Here is a 27,449-nt window from a genome sequence, read left to right as displayed (position 1 = left end):
CAGTTTAAAGTCCGGCCCAGACTCTGGTGTTCCTCCGCTCAGCAGCAAAAACGTGATGTGACGTTTTAATTCTGGATGAAATGGACAATAATCCAAACAATTCTCGCGCCTTATTCTGAGCCACGGCTCCGTGAACAGTGAGAGCCTTCCCCTATTCTGCTGAAGCGGGATCCTTTGTGGCAACGATCAGGGCTGTTAGACCGCAGGACTCTGGATACCACAACGCGCTGCTTTTTATTACTGTTCTGAACCCAAAGGGAAACTACCTCTTCCGGATCGGAACCAGCACCGGAGAACTCAGGACTAAGAGGAGAATGAGTGACAATGAACCTGACAGCTCACCCTGGGGTGTTTGGTTTCTGATCGTGGATAACCCTCCCTGTCAGCTACTGTGTCTATTGATGTGATGGTGGTTGAAAGCACAGTGAACATCAGACTTCGTTCAGAACGTGGGCCCATAAAAGGAGAGAGCTTCTCTGATTTAAAACCTTGTATTGCTGATCGCCATTGTGTCGGTGTGTGATCTTTCTGCTGAGCCTCCTCAGTTTAATAGCTGTCAAATGCCACCGGACAACGGCCATTTCAGCAGTACAGCGCCCATGCTCACCACCCACCCTGACGGGAGTGGTCTTACTCTAAGTACTCCGCAGTCTGGACGTGTGTTTCAGCTCAGACACGCTGAAAGAGTGACGTAGTGGTTTTCCCCGCCCCGTTTCCACCTGTAGATGCTGAGCTCCTCAGATTTAACGAGGAGACATTTTACCAGAACTCAGACTTTACCTATCAAGAAAAGGTAAGCTATACCTCATTTCATCCATCTAAGGAAGTGAATCTTTTCTCGCTTTGAACAACACAATGTTGTATCTTTTCTTTTATGGGCGCTTTGATGTGTACTAGCACGTTGGTTAACTATTACATGTGTTTCTGTGATTCAAGAACGATTTCAATACAATAGGTTAAAACATTTTCAGAGTTTCACGGTGTTTTGGATACGGCTCTCCATGTTGTCATTTGAGCAATGCTTAAAAACTGCATCGAGCGCTGTCCATTGTTCTGACAAAAAACGTCTCTTTCCTCGTCTTGAGACTCGTGTGTTGGTCCTCGGTGCTGATGTTGTGAAGCGGCCATAACACAATCACATCATCGTAATATACCTCACGAATATGAAGACTAATTAATTTAGTTTGAAACTGCATATTTAGGAGTTAGTTTTCTTTTTGAACAGGCCTACCCGTTGAGCACAAGTCTTCACTGTAAACGATATTAATTTGAGTAGTTTCTTCGGCATGGATTCTTCTCCTTTACCCTTGTTCAGTGTACCTATATTCAACATCTCCTCTACGTTTTGGTGCCGTCTTTCTGTATACAAAAAGTGTCCCAAGATGTTCGCCAGAGACCAGGCAAAAAATCTTGTATTTAACGTTCAGAAAACTCCTCCTTATGCATGACAAAAAAGGAACACGTCATCATCTGCCAGATGCTTGTGAAAATAGTGTGCAGTCGAGTGCCGTCTGTCGATAGAGGACTCTGTCCGAGAATGGATACTAAAAACCACTATTTTCATTTTTTTGTGTAAGTACGCGAGGCAAGAAGCCAGGATTGGTTGCGTCTGCCTTCGTCAGCGCTGGGCTCCTCGGACAATGGGTCATCTGTGCTTCTGTTTTCACTCTTCTTTGTTCTGCGGATGGTTCCGTCGCTCAGATATCATTACTCCATCTCCAAGGAGTGGACCAAAAGGGGGACAGCGGGGGAAATTGGCGAAGGATTTAAATCTCAATGTGCAGCAACTGCCATTCGCGGGTCTTCAGATTACCTCTGGGTATACAAAACGGTATTTTGACATAATCATGACATCTGAGTACTTTTCGTGACGTGAGCAGATAGAGCGGGAGGCTTTGTCCGGATACGGTAAAAGTGCTTCTACATATGAGGCCATATTGAGTAACCCACGCACGCTCCAGAATTGACAGTGGTGATTACTGATATTTTTACTCCAGACAATTGCTCCGTCTTTTCTGTGAAGGAAATAACATCGAATAACTGTATGATCTCATATGTTGGAGAAGGCACACTTCCGACTAGCCCAATGACGCACGATGTAGTGGTACTATTCGGTAACGACTTACAAATTAAACCGATGTTCCTTTCTTCGGATATACAGAGCATGTGGGAACCCGAGCTGTTCTGACTGAGTTAGGTGCTGCAGAAAGCATTAGACGTAGAAAAACAGGCTGTTATTGAAACTACATGACAGCGTAGAGGAAACCTCCTCCAAAATTGGGAGACTACAGATATAAAGTAATGTTGCTGGATTGTAAATGATAATTTACCCTTGTTAAGTAAATCTCTTTTACAAGGTCCAAGTTGTTGAAAACGCGAATATTGGGCACAGCGTTATCTTAACCACTGACAAGCTACTGAATTGCTGACGGTGTAATGGTGAAATGTATCTCTTTCACAGAACGGGGACGTGTTTTAACCCTTGATGACAAATTTCTCTCAAATAATTCCTGGCGAAAATTACTGTAAAACGGTAATATTGATTATGAGGAAAATCAAGCATTACCGAGATCGTGTTCAAGCCACGAGATATAAGGCAATCCTCCTCGCAGTGCACATTTAGTAAGTTTAGTCGAGTTGATGCGTCAACTGACAATGCTCCAGATAATCTTAGTGTTCATTCACTCTTGAGTTCCGTTTGAAAGAGGACGCTTGAGTGGTAGGGACAGCTGTTAGCCATGGTGACATCACTGATAAAGACGGAGGCAAAAATGGTCTGACGAACTGCCAAAAATTTCGGGTTCGTTGCATTTAAATTACAATCTAATTATAAAAACTACTTATTCTTTTTGGTTGACGGACCCCCGACAGAGAGATTGTTCCCCAGTACTATGTATTCACATCTACAGCTTCAGCTGAAGGCACTCCCTCTCCCCTCTTGTCCAGCACAAGCGTCATTGCTGTTCAAATTTCTGATGTAAATGACAATTCTCCTCGATTCATGGAACCTCTGATTATATTTATGTGAAAGAGAAACAGCCCATAGAGCTACTATTTATACACTCACCGACGGTAGTTCAGATTTGATTGAAAACGCAAAAGCAACGTACCAGTTATCAGCAGCTCTCAGAAGACCACAAATAGCTTCAATGGTGAACATCAACTCAGAGACAGGAGACATAATCAGCCTGCAGTTTTTAACTACGCGGAGTTAAAAACGTTTTCATCAGTTTAATAGCTGTCAAATGCCACAGGACAGACGGCGATTTCAGCAGGTACAGCGCCCCCATGATCACCACCCACCCTGACGGGAGCTGGTCTTACTCTAAAGCTACTCAGCAGTATGACGTGTGTTTCAGCTCAGACACGCTGAAGAGTGACGTAGTGGTTTTCCCCGCACCGTTTCCTCCTGCTGATGCTGAGCTCATCAGTATTAATGGAGGAGACACTTTTACACGGACTCAGACTTTACCTAATAAAGAAAAGGTAAGAAAAACGCAACAATTTAATCTTGATTTTCTCGCCCTCGTATTATGTATTCATTCCGAATTTTATTATTGGTTGATTGGTTTGATTGTAGTTTGTGGCTTTTTGCTCGTTTCTTTAAATTTTGAAAACAATCTTTTTTCTGGGAACAGGAATATTCTGGATCCGGTGATGTTTTAGACTGGGATATTTTCAGTATTCGGTAAAGGCAAAAAAGCATGTTGTAAATATAAATGAAGGATAAAAAAATGGATTCACATTGCTTTCATAACATTTAAGTTGTTGTTTTGTTTTGTTTTTACCAACAGAAAAAGAGAATTAAAAAGTAGCTTCTCTTAAAAATACAATTTGCTTCTCCACAAAATCATATTCATGCAGTTGTGGCAGATCTCCACGTGGTGACACTAAAGACCATAACATTGAGAGTTCCTTTTTAATAGTTTCACGCTCCTCCCAGTTTTAGATGACGATTCGGCTTCTCTGGGCTTTGTCACAAAGGAAGAATGAAAGGACAGATGGAAGATCTGTTTTTTCTCTGAGCAAAATATATATTTTACGCAGTCTAAGGTCATATGCTTTGATACTTGCGAAATTCGTGACAGGGTTTCCTTGCATTGGATGTGTATTTTAATCGCCGTATGGAATTATGCCTGTACCAATGAGGACGTCTATTGTTTCACATTTGGTGCTTGTACTACTGGGGTGTTGTTGGAAAGCGGAGGCTGGGCAGCTCTCCTATTCCGTTTCAGAGGAAGTGAATCCGGGGACTTCTGTAGGAAATATCGCTAAGGATCTAAACCTCAATCTTCAAGATTTGGAACCTCGCATGTTTCAGATAGTTACTGGATCAAAGAGAAAATATTTCGAGGTAAATGTAAAGACTGGAGTTCTCTACGTTAATGAGAGAATAGACAGAGAGGAGCTCTGTGCGAAGGCACCAAAATGTACAGTCAGTGTAGAAGCTGTGATAAACAATCCTCTGAAGCTGTATCGCTTAGAAATAAACATATTAGATGTTAACGACAACGACCCGTTATTCACGGAAAAGTCTCAAATTGTAGACATAGCAGAGAATACTCTTCCTGGAATGAAGTTCGCTTTGTCAGAGGCTATCGATGCAGATGTAGGTAAAAACACGGTTACTGCGTTTAAATTAACACCGAATGAATATTTTTCTCTTGCTACAATCAAAGGAGGAGAAAGTGTTTCTGCCGAATTGGTTTTACAGAAAACACTGGATCGAGAGAAACAGCCTGTGATACATCTCACTGTGACTGCAATAGATGGAGGCACTCCGCCGAGATCCGGCACGTCACAGGTCATTATTCACGTTTTAGACATAAATGATAACCCTCCAGTGTTTAGTAGTCCCTTGTACAAAACTAGTATATCTGAAAATACACCAATTGGGGCAACAGTGATTACACTGAATGCAACCGACGCAGACGAAGGGACAAATGGTGAAATAGTGTATTCCTTAAGAAGTAAAGGGCAGGATCGTATCTTAGAGATTTTTGATATCGATCCCATAACGGGTGCGATCATGATCAAAGCGAAAGTAGATTATGAAGAATATACAGCGTTCGAGATCCGAGCAGAGGCAAATGATAAAGCTCAGCCCCCGATGTCTGCTCACTGTAAAGTGCTGGTCGAAGTAATTGATGTAAATGACAATGCTCCTGAGATTACTGTGACGTCACTCTTCAATACCGTAAAGGAAGATGCTGAGGTAGGCACCGCTATTGCACTTGTATCCGTTTTAGACAATGATGGCGGCAGAAATGGTGAAGTGAAATGTAAAATCTTAAACCGGGTTCCATTTAAACTAGAGACAAACTACAAAAATTATTACTCGTTAATTGTTGACGGGGCTCTTGACAGAGAAAATACCTCCAGCTACAACGTCACCATATTGGCTACTGATGAGGGGACTCCTCCCCTTTCTAACATTAGCGTTATTACTATTCACGTTTCGGATGTAAACGACAACTCGCCTCGGTTTCCAGGAAGTGTAATTAATGTTTACGTGAGAGAAAACAGTAAAGTTGGGGCAGTTATTAAAACGGTTTCTGCATCTGATGCTGACATTGACCTGAATGGTCAGGTGAGATATTCAATTTTAGACAGTCAGAGTAACTCAGTGTCCGTGCCTACAATGGTAAACATCAACTCAGAGACAGGAGATATAATCAGCCTGCAGTCTTTTAACTACGAGGAGTTAAAAACGTTTCAGTTTAAAGTTCAGGCCACAGACTCTGGTGTTCCTCCGCTCAGCAGCAACGTGACTGTGAACGTTTTAATTCTGGATGAAAATGACAATAATCCAACAATTCTCGCGCCTTATTCTGAACACGGCTCCGTGAACAGTGAGAGCATCCCCTATTCTGCTGAAGCGGGATACTTTGTGGCAAAGATCAGGGCTGTAGACGCAGACTCTGGATACAATGCGCTGCTTTCTTATTACCTGTCTGAGCCCAAAGGAAACAACCTCTTCCGGATCGGAACCAGCACTGGAGAAATCAGGACTAAGAGGAGAATGAGTGACAATGACCTGAAAGCTCACCCCTTGGTGGTGTTGGTTTCTGATAGTGGAGAACCCTCCCTGTCAGCTACTGTGTCTATTGATGTGATGGTGGTTGAAAGCACAGCTGACATCCAGACTAATTTCAGACGTGTGCCCATAAAGGAGGAGAGCTTCTCTGATTTAAACCTGTATCTGCTGATCGCCATTGTGTCGGTGTCAGTGATCTTTCTGCTGAGCCTCATCAGTTTAATAGCTGTCAAATGCCACAGGACAGACGGCGATTTCAGCAGGTACAGCGCCCCCATGATCACCACCCACCCTGACGGGAGCTGGTCTTACTCTAAAGCTACTCAGCAGTATGACGTGTGTTTCAGCTCAGACACGTTGAAGAGTGACGTAGTGGTTTTCCCCGCGCCGTTTCCACCTGTAGATGCTGAGCTCATCAGTATTAATGGAGGAGACACTTTCACCAGAACTCAGACTTTACCGAATAAAGAAAAGGTAAGAGGCATAAAGAATCAGTCTTATCAATCAGTGCATTTATTGTTTCCACATATAGTTTCAGCAGTAGTATAAAGCAAACCCCAGTTACTTATTGGTGTTTCGAGTGTGCTTCCCTTCATTACATATACTAGCCAATTAGTATGAACTGTCTGGAAACATAAAAAGTCTGATATGTTTCACGTATCCATTGTTTTATACTCTGACATTGCCCAACGAGAAAGGCGCTCTCCATGGTACTAATGTGTCTGTGATCTTCATTCATGCTTGCGTTTATGGTCAAGTCGGCTTACATGTGCCATAGTTTGTGTATGGGTCTGCAAATCATGGGTTGAAAAGACAACAAACAGTGTTTTTTTATGTAAAAGGGCAAAATATTTTACTGGTCTCTAAGATTACAATATAAACTGGAATAATAGTAAGTAAGTAAATGAAGACTTCTGTCTTTAATGCTCATCTGGTTTTTGAAACGTGGTTTTAAAAATATTTAAGACGGTGGAAGCAAATTGTTTTTCAGTTCAGCAGCAAACACTAGGGGAAGTCATACCATCATTAATGTACAAATTTAATTCACCCGCGTTCCTACTTTACAATCAGCATATTGTTATCCGTGTTGCTAGTTATATCATTCTCCTTCGTTTCATTCAATTACTTGACTTCTCTGGCTGCTCTTACTGTTAGGTTTTTGCAGCAAACATAATGCTTCACGCAATCCGTTCGTCAATCATACATCTCTAGTGTATTGCAGAAGAAATACAGCTCATAACGGTGTTTGGTAAATATTCCACTGTGGTCTGTCAAAGGAACACAAGATGTCGCTCGAGACCACGCATTTAATAGTGTTCAATCATGACCTAAAACTCCTCCTCCACCACCGTCGCTGAAATAGGAAACATCCCGTACGTTTCGTAGGGGCTGGGTTAGTGAAACACTTCGTCGTCATGATGGGATTTAAATGAAGAGAGCTTGGCTGTCTTTTGGATATTTTACCGTTTTGTAGAGGAATGACGTGTGTTTGTCTGAACTCCTTATTTAAACAAAGAAAGATGAGTCGTCAACGGAACAGACAGGCCGAATGGATGTTGTGCGCCATTCTTCTTTGTTTATTTGACTGGTCTGCAGCCCAGATTTCCTACTCCGTTTCGGAGGAGGTGGACAAAGGCACAGTGGTGGGCAATCTCGCTAAGGATTTAAACATTCAACCACAGCAGCTGGAGGAACGGGGATTTCGGATTGTATCGGGCTACAGTAAGAAATATTTCGAGGCGAATTTAAGAACAGGCGCTTTGTTTGTCAACGAAAGGATAGACCGTGAAGAGCTTTGTCCGAATTTGCCTAAATGTCCCTTAAATATAGAAGGTCTGTTGAGTAATCCTATGAATATTTATCGCATTGAGGTCATTATTATTGACATAAATGATAACGCACCATCATTCCTCGAGCAAACCCATGTGTTTAATATCTCCGAGTCTTCTTCATCGGGAGAGAGGTACCCGCTTCCGATAGCTCAAGATGCAGACACTGGGAGTAATTCAGTAAAAACCTACAAGTTAAGTCCCAACGAGCATTTCTCCATAGATGTGAGTAGCGGAGGAGACAGTACGTCTGCTGAGTTAGTGCTGTCGAAAGCGTTAGACAGAGAGAAACAGGCTGTTATTAAACTAACATTAACCGCTGTAGACGGAGGAAAGCCTGCGAGATCTGGCACGATGCAGATTCTTGTGAATGTCATAGATGTTAATGATAACACGCCCTCATTTAGCAAGTCGCTTTATAAAGTAAGAGTGAGCGAAAATGTCCCAATAAGTACAACGATATTGAAACTAAATGCAACCGATTTAGACGAAGGTCCACATTCAGACATCAGATATTCTTTAATGAAACGAGGAAATGTAAATTCTGCTGAAAAATTCAGTATTGTTCCTGAAAGCGGTGAAATCATTGTAAGGGCTAATTTGGATTACGAGGAAAACAATGCATATGAATTAAGAGTACAAGCAACAGACCAAGGCACATCTCCTCGCAGTGGTTATTCTAAAGTGCTGGTAGAGGTGGTCGATGTTAATGACAATGCACCAGAAATCTCCATAACTTCACTAATGAGTCCGGTAAAGGAAAGTGCTGAAATTGGAACAGTCGTTGCATTAGTGACTGTGACTGATAAAGATGGAGGACAAAACGGCCTTCTCACGTGTAAGATTAAAGGCCCAGTCCCCTTTACGTTAACGTCAAATTATAAAAACTATTACTCTGTGATAGTCGACGGTCTCCTTGACAGAGAGTTTGTTTCACAGTATGACGTCACCATTACTGCTACAGACGAAGGCAGCCCGCCTCTATCGAGCACAGCTGTAATCACTGTGCACGTTTCTGACATTAATGATAACGCGCCCCATTTCCCAGATGTCAATATAAATGTTTACGTGAAGGAGAACAGCAAAGTGGGAGATATTATCACAAGGACAACTGCAGAGGATGCAGACGCAGATGAAAATGCTAAATTGACTTATTCATTGATGAATAATTATCCGAAAGATTTTCCAGTTTCAACAGTTATAAACATCAACTCAGAGACAGGAGACATAATCACCCTGCAGTCTTTTAACTATGAGGAGTTAAAAACGTTTCAGTTTAAAGTTCAGGCCACAGACTCTGGTGTTCCTCCACTCAGCAGCAACGTGACTGTGAACGTTTTAATTCTGGATGAAAATGACAATAATCCAACAATTCTCGCGCCTTATTCTGAGCACGGCTCCGTTAACAGTGAGACCATCCCCTATTCTGCTGAAGCGGGATACTTTGTGGCAAAGATCAGGGCTGTAGACGCAGACTCTGGATACAATGCGCTGCTTTCTTATCGCCTGTCTGAGCCCAAAGGAAACAACCTCTTCCGGATCGGAACCAGCACCGGAGAAATCAGGACTAAGAGGAGAATGAGTGACAATGACCTGAAAGCTCACCCCTTGGTGGTGTTGGTTTCTGATAGTGGAGAACCCTCCCTGTCAGCTACTGTGTCTATTGATGTGATGGTGGTTGAAAGCACAGCTGACATCCAGACTAATTTCAGACGTGTGCCCATAAAGGAGGAGAGCTTCTCTGATTTAAACCTGTATCTGCTGATCGCCATTGTGTCGGTGTCAGTGATCTTTCTGCTGAGCCTCATCAGTTTAATAGCTGTCAAATGCCACAGGACAGACGGCGATTTCAGCAGGTACAGCGCCCCCATGATCACCACCCACCCTGACGGGAGCTGGTCTTACTCTAAAGCTACTCAGCAGTATGACGTGTGTTTCAGCTCAGACACGCTGAAGAGTGACGTAGTGGTTTTTCCCGCCCCGTTTCCTCCTGCTGATGCTGAGCTCATCAGTATTAACGGAGGAGACACTTTTACACGGACTCAGACATTACCAAATAAAGAAAAGGTAAGATTCAGTTTCAATTAAGCGATTTCACTTAGTTGGGAAAAGAACTAATAGAAAATCTCACCTGCTTTTGCTTTTTGAGCGCAGGATATTGTCAGTTTTAAAAAGCACATCAGTACACCGAAAACATGCTGAGTGCACAGAGCTCTCCTTGGTGCTGAAATGATCCCTCTGTGTTCTGTAAGCTCTTTGTCCTTCAATTGGTAAATCACCTATTTCTTTCGTAAAAAAAACATTTTAAGTATAATTGATTGATTACCTAATTAGTTAGTTAGTCAGTTCCTTTACGAAAAGAATTAGAACCAACTTGATTTTTTTTTTTTTTCCTGGAAACACTAAATCACTGTAACTTATGTATCCTCAATTGGCTCCCTTTAATTTTCAGATTTGCATTTGCAAACGGCCATGATTAGATAATTAAATATGAAATGCGGACTGAAACCCATTCATATTGGAATATAAGGATTGAAATAACACATATTTTACGTCACTGTAAATCCCTCGACTCAGTGTTACTCGTATATATATGTTGCCGTATCTGTCATTTACCACATGATGTCGCACGAGACCACAGATATGATTGTTACAATGTGTGTACGTAGTAACTCCTCCCTGCACGGGAAACCACGAACCATCTTTCGCCATAGACACTCGGACTGTACTGTGCTGCTGTTGGATAATCGTGTTCATGACGGAAATATACATTTACTGAAAATACTTGATTAGCGGGATTCGGTATTTATTATACAACGATGGGGAACGACGAGTATGCCTGGATTCATGTCATTGCACTGCTGAGTCTTTGTGACTGGTCTGCTTCGCAATTGTCTTACTCGATTTCCGAGGAGGTGAACAAAGGCACAGTGGTGGGGAATATCGCAAAGGATTTAAACTTGAATGTACACGAGCTAGAAACCAGAGATCTGCGGATTGTTTCGGGTCACAGTAAGAAATATTTTGACGTGAATTTGCGGACTGGTAATCTCTTTGTTTCCGAGAGGATAGACAGAGAAGAGCTTTGTCCAAACACGGCGCAATGCTCCCTAAGGATACAGGCTGTTTTAAGTAATCCAATGAACGTACACCGCATTGAGGTCAGTGTTTTAGACATAAATGACAACTCCCCAGAATTCATTGAACAATCGTATTCGTTAAACATCTCTGAATCAATGTCTCCAGGGGACCGATATCTTCTCCCAATAGCAGAAGACGCGGACACAGGCAGCAACTCAGTAAAGACATACAAGCTGAGCCAAAATGAATATTTCTCCCTTGATGTGCAGAGCGGTGGAGACCACGGTGTGTCTGCTGAGTTAGTGCTGCAGAAAGCTTTAGACCGAGAGAAACAGCCAGTTATTAAACTTGTTCTCGCCGCTATAGATGGAGGAAAACCTGCCAGATCGGGAACATTGCAGATTAATGTTAATGTAATAGATGCAAATGATAATACACCAGTTTTCGGAAAATCGCTTTACAAAATACGTGTGAGTGAAAACGTTGCACACGGTACAATGGTAATCAAATTAAATGCAACGGATTTAGACGAGGGCATGAACAGTAAGATCTTGTATTCGTTTATCAAAAGAGGAAATATTGATCCGTCAAATATTTTCGATCTAAATTCAGAAACAGGAGAAATCACCGTGAAGGGAACATTAGATTATGAAGAGACGCCTGCTTATGAAGTTAGAGTTCAAGCAATGGATCAAGGCACCTCTCCTCGTAGTGCACATGCTAAACTGCTGATAGAGATAATTGATGTGAATGACAATGCCCCAGAAATATCTGTGACGTCACTCATGACGCCTGTTAAAGAAGACGCAGAACTGGGCACGATCGTTGCTTTGGTTACAGTGAGTGACAAAGATGGAGGAAACAATGGTGTAACTAACTGTAAGGTAGTTGGATCTGTTCCCTTCAAACTAAAGTCCAACTACAAAAATGATTATTCATTAGTAGTTGATGGACCACTGGACAGAGAAAACACGTCTGTTTACAATGTCACCATTACAGCCACAGACGAAGGAAGTCCACCTCTGTCCAGTATCAGGGTCATTACTGTTCATGTTTCTGATGTCAATGATAATGCACCTCGATTTATGGAGCCTGTGATTCATGCGTATGTGAAAGAAAACAGTCCAGTAGGTTCTGTTATTTATACAGTAAATGCATTTGATCCTGATTTGGACAATAATGCAAAACTAACTTACACATTGTTGGATAGTTCTCCAAAGAATATTCCAATTTCATCAATGGTGAACATCAACTCAGAGACAGGAGATATCATCAGCCTGCAGTCTTTTAACTACGAGGAGTTAAAAACGTTTCAGTTTAAAGTTCAGGCCACAGACGCTGGTGTTCCTCCGCTCAGCAGCAACGTGACTGTGAACGTTTTAATTCTGGATGAAAATGACAATAATCCAACAATTCTCGCGCCTTATTCTGAGCACGGCTCCGTTAACAGTGAGAGCATCCCCTATTCTGCTGAAGCGGGATACTTTGTGGCAAAGATCAGGGCTGTAGACTCAGACTCTGGATACAATGCGCTGCTTTCTTATCGCCTGTCTGAACCCAAAGGAAACAATCTCTTCCGGATCGGAACCAGCACCGGAGAAATCAGGACTAAGAGGAGAATGAGTGACAATGACCTGAAAGCTCACCCCTTGTTGGTGTTGGTTTCTGATAGTGGAGAACCCTCCCTGTCAGCTACTGTGTCTATTGATGTGATGGTGGTTGAAAGCACAGCTGACATCCAGACTAATTTCAGACGTGTGCCCATGAAGGAGGAGAGCTTCTCTGATTTAAACCTGTATCTGCTGATCGCCATTGTGTCTGTGTCAGTGATCTTTCTGCTGAGCCTCATCAGTTTAATAGCTGTCAAATGCCACAGGACAGACGGCGATTTCAGCAGGTACAGCGCCCCCATGATCACCACCCACCCTGACGGGAGCTGGTCTTACTCTAAGGCTACGCAGCAGTATGACGTGTGTTTCAGCTCAGACACGCTGAAGAGTGACGTAGTGGTTTTCCCCGCACCGTTTCCGCCTGTAGATGCTGAGCTCATCAGTATTAACGGAGGAGACACTTTTACACGGACTCAGACTTTACCGAACAAAGAAAAGGTAGGGCACTTGTGCTGAATGCTTCTAAGACCTAACAGCAATATGACAAAAATACAATGTTTTTTTTCCCTGACTGCTTATGAGTATTAACATTCACCTACAGTACTTTTGATATATACAAACCTACATATGTATAAAGTCATAAATAAGGCAATTGAATACTAATACTAACTCTGAATTTATCACTCTGTTAAAACAGCAACTAACATTAACTTTAACATTGCCTGACTGGACATTAGTATATGCTGATGGTTAGTTCCTTAACTCCAAGCTGTAACATAATGCCTAGCCCTTTCACAATTTGTTCCATATGTTCTCTCTGTAGTGCTCTGTGCCAAAACACAAAACCTCAGCTGATGCTGTAGTGGAACAATCAATCTAGTTTGTTGCTTGTGTCTCGATAGATCACTGTGTAGTGCCGAACTATATTTTTATATCATTCTGCTGAAAACATTGCTGCTTGTATGTGTGTTAAAAGCATTTCATTGATGATTACAATGATCAAAGGTGGTTATTACTTGAATTAAAACAATGGTCGCATAGGTGCTGAGTTTGTAACTTCGGGTGTATGTAGCTGGTATCATTCTGCTGTGATCTAACATTGCAAATGCCTCCTGAAACTGTATGTAATGAAATGGCGCTGTCCATGGTGCTGGACTTTGTGTTGGCAATATGTGGTTTCTGCACCATCCTGCTGTGAATCACACTCCTTTAAGAAATGTATGATTCATTCTAAACATAAACTCCTAAAATGACAATCACGTTCAGAAATTGCTCATAGTTGTTGCTTTTTCTGGAAACATTTTATTCTTTGTCCTTTACAATGCCTCCGCTGGCAAATAACATGCAGTATATAGCTTTTCCATCATTCAGGGTAGCCTCCCTCTAAATACTAAAACATATATGTAAACGTGATCATCTCTATCTTTCATAATATGTAAAATTGCCTGGGAATGCGATATGCTGGCTTGTATTTCCTTGCCTATATTTCACCACATGATGTCGCACGAGACCATAGCCTTGACTATGTTTATGTATCCAAAACTCCTCCTCCCTGCATGTTGAAAAAACGAAATCGTCATCGCCCATCAGTACACCCACGGAAGGTGCTGGGACGAGAAGGCCAAAAGCTTTGCCACGATAATATTTATTTGGACGGAAATATCTGTACTGAGGATAAATGATCGTTTGGCTTCAGTTCTTTTCTTGCATCAACGATGTATGTTCGACGACAGAAGGAATACGTCTGGATTCACATTGTTGTGTTTCTTTGTCTTTGTGACTGGTCTGCTTCGCAGCTATCCTACTCGATTTCCGAGGAGGTGAACAAAGGCACCGTAGTGGGGAATATCGCAAAGGATTTAAACCTCAATGTACAGGAATTAGAGACCAGAGATCTACGTATTGTTTCGAGTTACAGTAAGAAATATTTTGACGTGAATTTGCGGACGGGAAACCTGTTTGTTGACGAACGAATAGACAGAGAGGAGCTTTGTCCGAATGTAATAAAATGCTCCATCAAAGTGCAAGCCGCTTTAAATAATCCAATGAATGTACACCGCATCGAAGTCAACATACTTGATATAAATGATAACTCGCCTTTGTTCACTGAACAAGCGCATTTGTTAAACATCTCCGAATTACTGTCGCCGGGAGAACGATATCTTCTCCCAATAGCAGAAGACGCGGACATCAACAGCAATTCAGTAAAGACCTATAGGCTGAGCCAAAATGAATATTTCTCTCTTGATGTGCAGAGCGGCGGAGACCACGGTGTGTCTGCTGAGTTAGTGCTGCAGAAAGCTTTAGACCGAGAGAAACAGCCAGTTATTACGCTGCTCCTGACGGCTGTGGACGGGGGTAAACCTGCTAGATCAGGGACGTTGCAGTTAACTGTAAATGTTCTAGATGTTAATGACAATGCGCCCACTTTCAGTAAATCTCTTTATAAAGTGCGTGTTAAAGAAAATGCGACTCCCGGAACACTCGTAATAAAGTTAAATGCAACGGATTTAGACGAGGGCATGAACAGTAAGATCCTGTATTCGTTTATCAAAAGAGGAAATATTGATCCGTCAAATATTTTCGATCTAAATTCAGAAACAGGAGAAATCACCGTGAAGGGAACATTAGATTATGAAGAGACGCCTGCTTATGAAGTTAGAGTTCAAGCAATGGATCAAGGCACCTCTCCTCGTAGTGCACATGCTAAACTGCTGATAGAGATAATTGATGTGAATGACAATGCCCCAGAAATATCTGTGACGTCACTCATGACGCCTGTTAAAGAAGACGCAGAACTGGGCACGATCGTTGCTTTGGTTACAGTGAGTGACAAAGATGGAGGAAACAATGGTGTAACTAACTGTAAGGTAGTTGGATCTGTTCCCTTTAAACTAAAGTCCAACTACAAAAATGATTATTCATTAGTAGTTGATGGACCACTGGACAGAGAAAACACGTCTGTTTACAATGTCACCATTACATCCACAGACGAAGGAAGTCCACCTCTGTCCAGTATCAGGGTCATTACTGTTCATGTTTCTGATGTCAATGATAATGCACCTCGATTTATGGAGCCTGTGATTCATGCGTATGTGAAAGAAAACAGTCCAGTAGGTTCTGTTATTTATACAGTAAATGCATTTGATCCTGATTTGGACAATAATGCAAAACTGACTTACACATTGTTGGATAGTTCTCCAAAGAATATTCCAATTTCATCAATGGTGAACATCAACTCAGAGACAGGAGATATCATCAGCCTGCAGTCTTTTAACTACGAGGAGTTAAAAACGTTTCAGTTTAAAGTTCAGGCCACAGACTCTGGTGTTCCTCCGCTCAGCAGCAACGTGACTGTGAACGTTTTAATTCTGGATGAAAATGACAATAATCCAACAATTCTCGCGCCTTATTCTGAGCACGGCTCCGTGAACAGTGAGAGCATCCCCTATTCTGCTGAAGCGGGATACTTTGTGGCAAAGATCAGGGCTGTAGACGCAGACTCTGGATACAATGCGCTGCTTTCTTATCGCCTGTCTGAACCCAAAGGAAACAATCTCTTCCGGATCGGAACCAGCACCGGAGAAATCAGGACTAAGAGGAGAATGAGTGACAATGACCTGAAAGCTCACCCCTTGGTGGTGTTGGTTTCTGATAGTGGAGAACCCTCCCTGTCAGCTACTGTGTCTATTGATGTGATGGTGGTTGAAAGCACAGCTGACATCCAGACTAATTTCAGACGTGTGCCCATAAAGGAGGAGAGCTTCTCTGATTTAAACCTGTATCTGCTGATCGCCATTGTGTCGGTGTCAGTGATCTTTCTGCTGAGCCTCATCAGTTTAATAGCTGTCAAATGCCACAGGACAGACGGCGATTTCAGCAGGTACAGCGCCCCCATGATCACCACCCACCCTGACGGGAGCTGGTCTTACTCTAAAGCTACGCAGCAGTATGACGTGTGTTTCAGCTCAGACACGCTGAAGAGTGACGTAGTGGTTTTCCCTGCACCGTTTCCGCCTGCAGATGCTGAGCTCATCAGTATTAACGGAGGAGACACTTTTACCAGAACTCAGACTTTACCCAACAAAGAAAAGGTAGGCTATTTGTGCTGAATGCTTCTAAGACCTAACAGCAATATGACAAAATACAATGTTTTTTCCTGACTGCTCATGAGTATTAACATTTCACCTATAGTACTTTGATATATATAAAAACCTACCTATGTAGAAAATCATAAATAATTCAAAAGAATACTAACACTAACTCTCGATTTATCACTCTATGTTGAAACAGCAACTAACATTAACTTTAACATTGTCTTACTGGACATTAGTATATGTTGATGCCTAGTTCCTTAACTCCAAGCTGTAACATTACGCCTAGTCCTTTCACAATTTGTTCCATATGTTCTCTCTCTGTAGTGCTCTGTGCCAAAACACAAAACCTCAGCTGATGCTGTAGTGGAACAATCAATCTAGTTTGTTGCTTGTGTCTCGATAGATCACTGTGTTTTGCCGAACTATATTTTTATATCATTCTGCTGAAAACATTGCTGCTTGTATGTGTGTTAAAAGAATTTCATTGATGATTACAATGATGAAAGGTGGTCATTACTTGAATTAAAACAGTGGTCGCATAGGTGCTGAGTTTGTAACTTCGGGTGTATGTAGCTGGTATCATTCTGCTGTGATCTAACATTGCCAATGCCTCCTGAAACTGTATGTAATGAAATGGCGCTGTCCATGGTGCTGGACTTTGTGTCGGCAATATGTGGTTTCTGCACCATCCTGCTGTGAATCACACTCCTTTAAGAAATGTATGATTCATTCTAAACATAAACTCCTAAAATGACAATCACGTTCAGAAATTGCTCATAGTTGTTGCTTTTCTTAAAACATTTTATTCTTTTTCCTTCACAATGCCTCCGCTGGCAAATAACATGCAATATATAGCTTTTCCATCATTCAGGGTAGCCTCCCTCTAAATACTAAAATATATGTGTAAACGTGATCATCATAATATGTAAAATTGCCTGGGAATGCGATATGCTGGCTTGTATTTCCTTGCCTATCATTCACCACATGATGTCGCACCAGACCGTAGCCTTGACTATGTTTATGTATCCAAAACTCCTCCTCCCTGCATGTTGAAAAAACGAAATCGTCATCGCCCATCAGTACACCCACGGAAGGTGCTGGGAAGAGAAGGCCAAAAGCTTTGCCACGATAATATTTATTTGGACGGAAATATCTGTACTGAGGATAAATGATCGTTTGGCTTCAGTTCTTTTCTTGCATCAACGATGGATGTTCGACGACAGAAGGAATACGTCTGGATTCACATTGTTGTGTTTCTTTGTCTTTGTGACTGGTCTGCTTCGCAGCTATCCTACTCGATTTCCGAGGAGGTGAACAAAGGCACCGTAGTGGGGAATATCGCAAAGGATTTAAACCTCAATGTACAGGAATTAGAGACCAGAGATCTACGTATTGTTTCGAGTTACAGTAAGAAATATTTTGACGTGAATTTGCGGACGGGAAACCTGTTTGTTGACGAACGAATAGACAGAGAGGAGCTTTGTCCGAATGTAGTAAAATGCTCGTTAAGAATTCAAGCTCTTCTAAACAATCCAATGACTGCACACCGTATAGAGATTAACGTGTTAGATATAAACGACAATTCACCTTCTTTTAGTGAAAAAACATATTCTTTGAATATTTCTGAATCATCTATACCGGGAGAACGACATCTTCTACCAATAGCAGAAGACGCGGACACAGGCAGCAACTCAGTAAAAACCTACAAGCTGAGTCAAAATGAATATTTCTCGCTAGATTTACAGAGCGGCGGAGATCACGGTGTGTCTGCCGAGTTAGTGCTGCAGAAAGCTTTAGACCGAGAGAAACAATCGGTGATAACACTTCTCTTGACGGCTATAGATGGAGGTAAACCTGCTAGATCAGGAACATTACAAATACATGTTAACGTATTGGATGTCAATGATAATATACCCACTTTTAGCAAATCTCTTTATAAAGTACGTGTACATGAAAACACTGCACACGGAACAGTAGTAATAAAATTAAATGCAACTGATTTAGACGAGGGCATGAACAGTAAGATCCTGTATTCGTTTATCAAAAGAGGAAATATTGATCCGTCAAATATTTTCGATCTAAATTCAGAAACAGGAGAAATCATCGTGAAGGGAACATTAGATTATGAAGAGACGCCTGCTTATGAAGTTAGAGTTCAAGCAATGGATCAAGGCATCTCTCCTCGTAGTGCACATGCTAAACTGCTGATAGAGATAATTGATGTGAATGACAATGCCCCAGAAATATCTGTGACGTCACTCATGACGCCTGTTAAAGAAGACGCAGAACTGGGCACGATCGTCGCTTTGGTTACAGTGAGTGACAAAGATGGAGGAAACAATGGTGTAACTAACTGTAAAGTAGTTGGTTCTGCTCCCTTTAAACTAAAGTCCAACTACAAAAATGATTATTCATTAGTAGTTGATGGACCACTGGACAGAGAAAACACGTCTGTTTACAATGTCACCATTGCAGCCACAGACGAAGGAAGTCCACCTCTGTCCAGTATCAGAGTCATTACTGTTCATGTTTCTGATGTCAATGATAATGCACCTCGATTTATGGAGCCTGTGATTCATGCGTATGTGAAAGAAAACAGTCCAGTAGGTTCTGTTATTTATACAGTAAATGCATTTGATCCTGATTTGGACAATAATGCAAAACTGACTTACACATTGTTGGATAGTTCACCAAAAAATATTCCGATTTCATCAATGCTAAACATCAACTCAGAGACTGGAGATATAGTCAGTTTGCAGGCCTTTAACTATGAGGAGACAAAAACGTTTCAGTTTAAAGTTCAGGCCACAGACTCTGGTGTTCCTCCGCTCAGCAGCAACGTGACTGTGAACGTTTTAATTCTGGATGAAAATGACAATAATCCAACAATTCTCGCGCCTTATTCTGAGCACGGCTCCGTTAACAGTGAGAGCATCCCCTATTCTGCTGAAGCGGGATACTTTGTGGCAAAGATCAGGGCTGTAGACGCAGACTCTGGATACAATGCGCTGCTTTCTTATCGCCTGTCTGAACCAAAAGGAAACAACCTCTTCCGGATCGGAACCAGCACCGGAGAAATCAGGACTAAGAGGAGAATGAGTGACAATGACCTGAAAGCTCACCCCTTGGTGGTGTTGGTTTCTGATAGTGGAGAACCCTCCCTGTCAGCTACTGTGTCTATTGATGTGATGGTGGTTGAAAGCACAGCGGACATCCAGACTAATTTCAGACGTGTGCCCGTAAAGGAGGAGAGCTTCTCTGATTTAAACCTGTATCTGCTGATCGCCATTGTGTCGGTGTCAGTGATCTTTCTGCTGAGCCTCATCAGTTTAATAGCTGTCAAATGCCACAGGACAGACGGCGATTTCAGCAGGTACAGCGCCCCCATGATCACCACCCACCCTGACGGGAGCTGGTCTTACTCTAAAGCTACTCAGCAGTATGACGTGTGTTTCAGCTCAGACACGCTGAAGAGTGACGTAGTGGTTTTCCCCGCACCGTTTCCGCCTCAAGATGCTGAGCTCATCAGTATTAACGGAGGAGACACTTTTACACGGACCCAGACTTTACCAAATAAAGAAAAGGTGAGTTGTTTAAGGCCTTGTAGTCAATATTAAGGAGTGAAAATCCCATTAAGATATACCTTTCCTATGTTAGATGTCTCATGGGCTAACTATCTCTCGCCATATAATCTCTTCCGCATGCATGACTGAAATTATCATAATCCAAAACAAACACATTTGCACAACTTTGCATTCAACAGATTACAGATTTAAAGTGGACGTTTAATGTAAGATGGTTTGTGTGGCGCTCTCCGTAGTGCTGAAAACAAACAATCCAAATAATATGCGATCAGTCTTTTTTTTCACTACTTAAACTGTCTATTCCTAAATTCTTTGTGCATCTTTATTTTAAAAGAGTTTAAACTGGTTAAAACTAACCTTAATTAGGTACTGTACAGTCTTCAAAACGTCTTCAGTCTTCTCCAGTCAATGTTGTCAGTTGTGAATTTTCCCTTACTACAAAACTTGTTCATGGACAGTTTAAGTTTTGTTCTTATCTAATCTTTGAGCGTATTCAGCGTGTTGTAATATACTGTATGATCTAGAGTGTGCTACTCGTTTTTTGAAAATATTTTCTTATCTAAGTTGTAACGCGTGGGGTCGCTGATGACCACATCATTTTGTGAGCTCGACGTTTACAGTCTCCTCCTCCCCGTGAAGCGTCAGCAGACTGCGAGTGCTTTGTGAGAGAAACACGAATGGCAATGAAAAGGAGAGGACTGGAGTAAATGGGATTAAAATGTTGGCCGATCGAGTGGCGTTTTATGGATAAATATGTTTTGTATCACGTCAGTTTCTTTGAAAGCAGCAATGGGCGATGGAAGGAATAACGAAATTATCTGTTGGCTGTTCATCTTGTTTTTATCGGACTGGACTGCTGCTCAGTTATCATTTTCTGTTTCCGAGGAGGTGGACAAAGGGACTGTGGTTGGAAATCTCGCAAAGAACTTAAACGTCAATGTTCGAGACCTGCAAACGAGGAATCTGAATCTCGTGTCTGGCTACAGTAAGAAATACTTCGAGGCAAATTTTAAAACGGGGGACCTTTATGTTAATGAGCGATTAGACCGCGAGGACCTTTGTCCAAACACGATCAAATGCACGCTAAACTTAGAGGCCATACTTAGTGACCCGATGGTACTCCACCGCATTGAGGTGGTGATTGTTGATTTAAATGACAATGCACCTACCTTCATAGAGAAGTCATATTCACTAAACATATCTGAATTGTCACCTACGGGCGAACGCTTCTTGCTTCCCGTGGCCATCGATGCAGATACGGGAAGCAATTCGGTAAAGACTTACAGGCTGAATCCAAATGAATATTTTTCCCTAGATGTGCAGAGCGGTGGCGAACACAGTGTGTCTGCTGAATTAGTGCAACTAAAAGCCTTGGATCGTGAAAAACAAGCTGTTATTAAACTAACGCTGACAGCTGTAGATGGAGGAAAGCCTCCTAAAACCGGGAGCTTACACATAAATGTAAATGTTCTGGATGTCAATGATAACACGCCGTCATTTAGTAAAACACTTTACAAAGCACGGGTGAATGAAAATGCGCCAGCTGGATCGTTCGTTATTCAACTCAGTGCTACAGATTTGGACGAAGGGGACAACGGGAGAGTGATTTATTCATTTGTCAAACGTGGAAACTTCAATCCCGCAGATGTGTTTTTAATTAATGCACAAAGTGGGGAGATCACAGTAAAAGGAAATTTAGATTACGAAGCACAGCCAGCATATGAAATTCATGTTCAAGCAACAGACCAAGGGGGTTTGCCTCGGAGTGCGAATGGAAAGCTGCTGGTGGAGGTTGTTGATGTGAACGACAATGCCCCAGAAATTGTGGTGACGTCACTCATGAATCCAGTTAAAGAAGATGCGGACATCGGAAGCGTTATCGCTTTGGTGACAGTGACTGATAAAGATGGAGGAAAAAACGGTCAGACGAGCTGTAAACTTATTGGAGCCGCACCCTTTAAACTAAACTCCAATTACAAAAATTATTACTCTTTAGTTGTAGATGGGGCTCTTGATAGAGAAGCACTCTCTTTTTACAATGTCACGATTACGGCTGTTGATGAAGGGACTCCGCCTCTTTCAAGCACCGGCGTTATTACTGTCCAGGTTTCTGATGTCAATGATAACGCGCCTGTTTTCCTAGAACCTGAGATTAATATTTATGTAAAAGAAAACAGTCCTGTTGGAGCTCGTATCTATACGATAACTGCTGTCGATCCTGATATAAATGAAAACGCTAGAGTGACATACTCATTAGATGGCCTTTCAAAGAGTGTTCCTGTAAATTCAGTTGTAAACATCAACTCAGAGACTGGAGATATAATCAGCCTGCAGTCTTTTAACTACGAGGAGTTAAAAACGTTTCAGTTTAAAGTTCAGGCCACAGACTCTGGTGTTCCTCCGCTGAGCAGCAACGTGACTGTGAACGTTTTAATTCTGGATGAAAATGACAATAATCCAACAATTCTCGCGCCTTATTCTGAGCACGGCACCGTGAACAGTGAGAGCATCCCCTATTCTGCTGAAGCGGGATACTTTGTGGCAAAGATCAGGGCTGTAGACGCAGACTCTGGATACAACGCGCTGCTTTCTTATTACCTATCCGAGCCCAAAGGGAACAACCTCTTCCGGATCGGAACCAGCACCGGAGAAATCAGGACTAAGAGGAGAATGAGTGACAATGACCTGAAAGCTCACCCCTTGGTGGTGTTGGTTTCTGATAGTGGAGAACCCTCCCTGTCAGCTACTGTGTCTATTGATGTGATGGTGGTTGAAAGCACAGCTGACATCCAGACTAATTTCAGACGTGTGCCCATAAAGGAGGAGAGCTTCTCTGATTTAAACCTGTATCTGCTGATCGCCATTGTGTCGGTGTCAGTGATCTTTCTGCTGAGCTTCATCAGTTTAATAGCTGTCAAATGCCACAGGACAGACGGCGATTTCAGCAGGTACAGCGCCCCCATGATCACCACCCACCCTGACGGGAGCTGGTCTTACTCTAAAGCTACTCAGCAGTATGACGTGTGTTTCAGCTCAGACACGCTGAAGAGTGACGTAGTGGTTTTCCCCGCCCCGTTTCCACCTGTAGATGCTGAACTCATCAGTATTAACGGAGGAGACACTTTTACACGGACTCAGACTTTACCAAATAAAGAAAAGGTGAGTTGTTTGTGAACTATGGGTAAATTTGGGCTCCTCTTGATGATTATGTCATTTCGTTTCTCAAAGACCAGCTAGGTCATCAGAACATCGTGTTTGGGTTGATACAAAGTTGTACTTTGGAACATATAAATGCAAATCAAGTTTGTTTCTTGTTGGCAGAAAATCTATTAATCTTTATGTGTAATATGTGTCGAAAGAGTTAAATAATAGTATTTTAATTTAGTCAAATTAGATCTTATACACTGTTGACCAGTAAGGACGCTGTCCATGGTGCTGAACGCTGGATGTTGTTTTTCCGTTTCTCGCTTTTAAATTATCGTTAATATCCCTACGTTAATGTGTTTAGTCCTGATAACACACATTACGTTTTGTAGTGAGGTTTTAGGTAATGTGCCACTGGAATTCAGTTTTTACCGCTTTAACCTTTTGCACAAATATATGCTGTATTAAGTATAAAACATTTATGGCTTTATAAGCTACATTAGCACCAAAATAACAGATGGTGTCGCTGGAGACCATACTATTTGTGTGGCTCCCTTTTTTCCGAGACTCCTCCTCTCCGTGCGAAACATCCGTATAGTCCAACAGTGCTTTGTCAGAAAATACACAAACAGTCACAGGACAGAGAGGGCTTCGTGTGTTATTCACCTAAAGCGTGGACATGGTCGAAAATGATTCTTGCTTTCATTCTGTGGCAACGATGGGACGTGCCGGACTAACAGTCACGATTTGGATACATATAATAACCTTGCTTTGTTTGTGTGATGGGGCTACAGCGCAGCTCTCGTTCTCCGTCTCCGAGGAGGTTGACAAAGGAATGGTCGTAGGAAATCTCGCTAAGGATTTACAAATTAACGTTCACGAATTGGAAAAACGGGATTTAAGAGTTGTATCCGGGAATTCTAAGAAATATTTCGACGTGGATTTAAAAACCGGCGCACTATATGTTTGCGATAGGATTGATCGTGAAGAGCTCTGTCCAAATACGGTAAAGTGTTCCCTGAATATAGAAGCCATTCTGAGTCACCCGATGCATCTGCATCGCATAGAGGTACAAATTATCGACATTAATGACAACGCACCATCTTTTCGTGAAAAGGAGAAGATTTTTAATATTTCGGAATCTTCTTTTACCGGGGAGAGGTATCTGCTTCCAATGGCAAAGGATGCAGACACAGGCAGTAACTCGGTAAAAAGCTACAAGCTCAGTCCAAATGATTATTTCTCACTGGACGTACAAAGCGGCGGACAGCACAGTGAGTCTGCTGAGTTAGTGCTCCAGAAATCTTTAGACAGGGAAAAGCAGTCTGTTATCCGCCTTACATTAACTGCTCTGGACGGAGGAAAACCTGCTCGATCAGGGACATTAAAAATAGTTGTTCATGTTAATGATATAAATGATAATGTTCCAGTATTTAGTCAACCATTGTATAAGGCCCAGGTCACTGAAAACGCTCAATTTCAGGCATCTATACTGAGTGTAACTGCTACAGATTTAGACGAGGGAATAAATGGTGAGGTTGTGTATTCTTTTATTGAGAGGGGGGATTTCAATCCTGAATCTGTGTTCTCCATTAACCCAGACACAGGGGAAATAACTGTAACGGGGAATGTAGACTATGAAGAGAATACAGCATATGATATCCGTGTACAAGCAAGAGATAAAGGTACTCCTTCTCGAAGTGTGCATGGTAAAGTGTTAGTGGAAGTGATTGATGTTAATGACAATACACCTGAAATCATTATTACATCTCTTATGAGCCCAGTTAAAGAGGATGCTGAGATAGGTACAGTGGTGGCCTTGGTGACAGTAACTGACAAAGATGGGAGTAATAATGGTCTCACCACTGCTAAAACTCTTGGATTGATGCCTTTTAAACTCAAGCTAAATTATAAAAATTATTATTCATTAACGGTTGATGGGCCTCTAGACAGAGAGAGTGTTTCTCAGTATAATGTTACAATCATAGCGACTGATGAAGGCATTCCACCTCTCTCCAGCACCAGTATTATTTCTGTTCATATTTCTGATGTGAATGATAATGCCCCTCTATTCTCAGAGCCTGTGATTAATGTATATGTGAAAGAGAATAGTGCAGTGGGAGCTACCATCTTCACTATAACTGCAGTTGATCATGATATAGAGGACAATGCAAAAGTAACATATTCATCATTAGAGAGCATCTCAAAAAGTCTTCCAATAACATCTGTTGTGAACATCAATTCAGAGACAGGAGACATAATCAGCCTGCAGTCTTTTAACTACGAGGAGTTAAAAACGTTTCAGTTTAAAGTTCAGGCCACAGACTCTGGTGTTCCTCCGCTCAGCAGCAACGTGACTGTGAACGTTTTAATTCTGGATGAAAATGACAATAATCCAACAATTCTCGCGCCTTATTCTGAGCACGGCTCCGTTAACAGTGAGAGCATCCCCTATTCTGCTGAAGCGGGATACTTTGTGGCAAAGATCAGGGCTGTAGACGCAGACTCTGGATACAATGCGCTGCTTTCTTATCGCCTGTCTGAGCCCAAAGGAAACAACCTCTTCCGGATCGGAACCAGCACCGGAGAAATCAGGACTAAGAGGAGAATGAGTGACAATGACCTGAAAGCTCACCCCTTGGTGGTGTTGGTTTCTGATAGTGGAGAACCCTCCCTGTCAGCTACTGTGTCTATTGATGTGATGGTGGTTGAAAGCACAGCTGACATCCAGACTAATTTCAGACGTGTGCCCATAAAGGAGGAGAGCTTCTCTGATTTAAACCTGTATCTGCTGATCGCCATTGTGTCGGTGTCAGTGATCTTTCTGCTGAGCCTCATCAGTTTAATAGCTGTCAAATGCCACAAGACAGACGGCGATTTCAGCAGGTACAGCGCCCCCATGATCACCACCCACCCTGACGGAAGCTGGTCTTACTCTAAAGCTACTCAGCAGTATGACGTGTGTTTCAGCTCAGACACACTGAAGAGTGACGTAGTGGTTTTCCCTTTCAGCTCAGACACACTGAAGAGTGACGTAGTGGTTTTCCCCGCACCATTTCCTCCTGCTGATGCTGAGCTTATCAGTATTAACGGAGGAGATACTTTTACCAGAACACAAACTTTACCTAATAAAGAAAAGGTAAGGGTGACGATGCATAAAACACAAGGCTGCCAATAATTAACCACACAGGAAATATGTCTTAGACTTAATTATGTTGTCCTTAACAATCAAGTAATTGTGTGTGATGTTATTCTCATGCTGCCAGTTTAAAAACGCTTACCTGTGCCATTATTGTAATGGTAACACTTTTGGACTTTCCAACAACTTGTTGATATTTAGCCTCTTGCACATTTCCTCTTTAAATTTGTATATTAAGGTCATTCTCAGGAGAATGCCTGCTGATTGTGTTTGCTGCTTTTCAGTGGATGGCAAATCAAATACTGCAGTTTTGAGTTACAGAATGTTACCAAAATGCGTATGGTTTAATAATTTCATCATCTTTTATTGCCTAACCGCAACATTACCACAAGATGTCGCTATCAGCTCACAGAGTTGAAATGCTTATTTTCTGTGTGACGCTCCTCCCTTTTCGTCTAAGTGACAGGTTAGTAATTCTTTGTTCGTCGTATCGCAGTACAAATCATCCTCACTGTGTTGAGGATCTCGTGGCTGGATGTATCATTACTGAGCAATGTTACCGCTGGAGTGATTTTTTTCTAACTGATTTGTTGAGGAGGCTGTGGAGAAAATGAAGGAAGGAAATATTTCCCGGCATTGGATTTATTTTTTGTTCAATCTATCTCACATAGGGAGTCTCACTGCAGCACAGATTGTGTATTCTGTTACGGAGGAATCGAGTCCAGGTACCACTGTGGGGAATTTGGCGAAGGACTTACACTTAGGCGTGCAAGAATTGGAAAGTCGAGGTTTTCAGATATCAGGACCCAATACGAGGTATTTTGAAGTAGATGTTAAGACTGGAACACTTTTAGTGAAAGACAGAATAGACCGAGAGGAACTCTGCTCTCGTAATGTGAAGTGCTCTCTGGAAGTGGAAGCCATTGTG

At 42.1% G+C, this 27,449-nt stretch overlaps 1 protein-coding gene and 1 pseudogene across 35 annotated transcripts in view; both read left to right on the top strand.

The window, feature by feature from the left end:
- Nucleotides 1-797, top strand: part of LOC113745757 (protocadherin alpha-5-like) — an 884-nt pseudogene extending 87 nt beyond the window's left edge.
- The window catches only part of LOC104937910 (protocadherin alpha-C2), a 203,919-nt gene that overhangs the window by 142,655 nt on the left and 33,815 nt on the right, over nucleotides 1-27,449 (top strand). The window contains exons 1-3 of one of the 35 annotated variants that reach the window (XM_027278117.1): nucleotides 10,498-12,213; nucleotides 25,638-26,380; nucleotides 26,423-26,521. The exons of 26 other annotated variants lie outside the window; for them this stretch is intronic. In XM_027278117.1, the coding sequence (XP_027133918.1) occupies nucleotides 10,686-12,213; nucleotides 25,638-26,380; nucleotides 26,423-26,521 (2,370 nt within the window). In that variant the 5' untranslated portion in view covers nucleotides 10,498-10,685. Of the gene's footprint in view, nucleotides 1-3,996; nucleotides 6,512-7,410; nucleotides 9,934-10,491; nucleotides 13,056-14,049; nucleotides 16,652-17,781; nucleotides 20,239-20,888; nucleotides 23,398-23,752; nucleotides 26,522-27,449 lie in introns of those variants that run through there. 8 more of the 35 variants (XM_027278068.1, XM_027278093.1, XM_027278066.1 and 5 more) reach the window with 8 other exon arrangements.

Source organism: Larimichthys crocea, chromosome I (assembly GCF_000972845.2).
Source record: "Larimichthys crocea isolate SSNF chromosome I, L_crocea_2.0, whole genome shotgun sequence".
In the NCBI taxonomy this organism is placed as follows: Eukaryota; Metazoa; Chordata; class Actinopteri; family Sciaenidae; genus Larimichthys; species Larimichthys crocea.
This window is presented reverse-complemented; position numbering and strand designations above follow the sequence as displayed.